General features: G+C 39.4%; 1 protein-coding gene across 6 annotated transcripts in view; it reads left to right on the forward strand.

Moving 5' to 3' along the window:
- Positions 1 to 2,500, forward strand: part of LOC113813925 (uncharacterized) — a 61,066-nt gene that overhangs the window by 41,551 nt on the left and 17,015 nt on the right. For all 6 annotated transcript variants that reach the window (XM_070130660.1, XM_070130658.1, XM_070130662.1 and 3 more), the window contains one exon: positions 439 to 803. In XM_070130660.1, coding sequence (XP_069986761.1) covers positions 440 to 803 — 364 coding nt within the window. In that variant the 5' untranslated portion in view covers position 439. The remainder of the gene's footprint in view (positions 1 to 438; positions 804 to 2,500) is intronic.

Below are 2,500 nucleotides of genomic sequence, written 5' to 3' on the forward strand. Positions count from 1 at the left end.
ATTATTATGAAAATTGTATTTATTGTGACGACGTGGTAATGGTACCAATGACAATGGTAAGATTTGTGAAAGCTGTTACTGTGGTGGCAGTTAAGGATAATGGTAGTTAGAAAGATCATACTTAGGGAAACAGCAGTTATGATAGTAATCTTACTTGTAATCTTACTTATAATAATAGAATAATCTTACTTATGGGAATAGAATGATCTTACGTATAATGATAGAATAATCTTACTTATAATAATAGAATGATCTTACTTATAAAAATAGAATAATTTTACTTATGATAATATAATAATCTTACTTATAATAATAAAATCGTAATGATAATGTTGATGATGATGGCGATGATAATGATAACAATGATGGTTAGTTTTATAGCAGTGGCGACGGAGAAGCATTGCAAGTAACCCCCAACCCTTCTTCTCCCGCCCGCAGAATGGACCTGAGAGATTCGCCCGTCCTCATGTTTACGGCCTCCACGCCTACGCCCACGCCCACCGATGAGTCCGACGCCCCCGCCTCCCCGCCCGTCCGCCCCGACGTGGCCCGCGAAGCCGCCCGGGCCACGGCGGGCCTCGACCTGCCGTCCCCTGTGGCGCCCAAGAAGCCTCGCTACACGCCCGTGCCCACCCAGTTCCAGCACCAGTTCACGCCCGTCCTCAACCAGTACCGGCAGCAGTTCACGCCCGCGCCGAAGCCGTTCCAGGCGCAGCTCCCCGCCTCCGACTCCAGCTACATGTGGCCGCCCGGGGTGCATGCCCTGGCCGGCCTCGACGAGCTGCTCATCTGCCCGAGTAAAGGTGAGCGTCGGTCGGGGGCGCCTGCGGGGGAGGGGCGGGGTGGGGGAGGGGGACGGGCGTTCTTATTTTGCCTTCCGTGTCTTAGGGGGGCTACTGATGCTTCTCGACGTCGTTGTCTAAAAGGATCAAAATCGCTGATGTTCCAGTGCGCTTCGGTAGATATAAATCCTTTAATATTCAATTCCTTCTCAATTTCCTCGATATGCTCGTCTTAGAAGGGTTGACATCTCTCTCCAACGTATCAAATTCTCTTTGTTTCCCCCTACAGTTGCAGTTTAAAGAAAAGAAGCGAGACACTCGAGCCGGGACTTAGAAAACTCAGTTTCCGCTTACCAAGTTAATATCGGGTAGCAGCGAGACATAACAAGGACATTACACTCTTCTTTTACGAACCCGGCCGCAAAAGTGGAAAACTTTGTAAAACGGAGATATAATTCCGCTGTTTTCCTTCATCTTTTTAACGCTCCGAAATGTCCGGTACCGCCGTGTTTATCTGCGCTCACAAGTCCGAATGTTTTTTGTTTTGTTTGTTTGTTTGTTTGTTTTTTATCCGTTCGTACAAGCAGAGAGGAAGTGAAAAAAAGCGAAGTTCCTGCCGAGGCATCCTACACTGTCATCGAGTGAGATTGCGTCCCCGAAAGAAAAAGAAAAAGGAAGAAAGAAAGAAAGAAAAAAAAACTTTAAGCTCCTTCCCCACAGGTTCAGCCTCTCGGAGCTTGGGTCTTAGAGGACGCCGCTGCGATTCGCTCGTGATTAGCGGCGCCTTTCCTTTCTCCGAAATGACGTCCCTTCGTGGTCGTCGGGAAGTCGTGGCCGCCGGACGCCTTTCATCATTTCGAGTCGGGTTCTTGGCCATTTCAGACGGACGCTGCGTCTTCGTCGTCATTTCGCCGGGCAGATTGATGGCTGTGAGCAAAGGGTTGAGGAAAGCGAGCCTCGACGTACACAATTAACTTTTGGATGTCTAGTCATAGTACTTTATATGTGTGTGTGTATATATATATATATACACGTGTACACACACACACACACGCATATATGTTTATATATATATATATATGCATATATATAAATTAAATTATGAATGTAAATATTATATATATATATATATATATATATATATATATATATATATATATATATATATATATATATATATATATATATATATATGTCTGTGTGTGTACATATATTATATTATATAAGATTATGTATCATATATTGTTATTATGACTATATATATATATATATATATATATATATATATATATATATATATATATATATATATATATATACATATAAATGAGTATATATGCATATATATATATATATATATATATATATATATATATATATATATATATATATATATATATATATATATATATACATACATACATATATATACATATATATATATTATATATATACACATAGATACATATATATATATATATATATATATATATATATATATATATTTATTTATATATGTAGATATGTGTGTATATATATACACATATGTGTATGTATGTATGTATGTATATATACATATATATACATATATATATATATATATATATATATATATATATATATATATAAAATGCTTCAGTACGTGCGTGCGTCTGTGCGGTCGGCCAAGATCACGGAGCCACAGCAGCAGCACCCAGCGCCTGCCTCACTTTCCTCGC

Source organism: Penaeus vannamei, chromosome 15 (assembly GCF_042767895.1).
Source record: "Penaeus vannamei isolate JL-2024 chromosome 15, ASM4276789v1, whole genome shotgun sequence".
In the NCBI taxonomy this organism is placed as follows: Eukaryota; Metazoa; Arthropoda; class Malacostraca; order Decapoda; family Penaeidae; genus Penaeus; species Penaeus vannamei.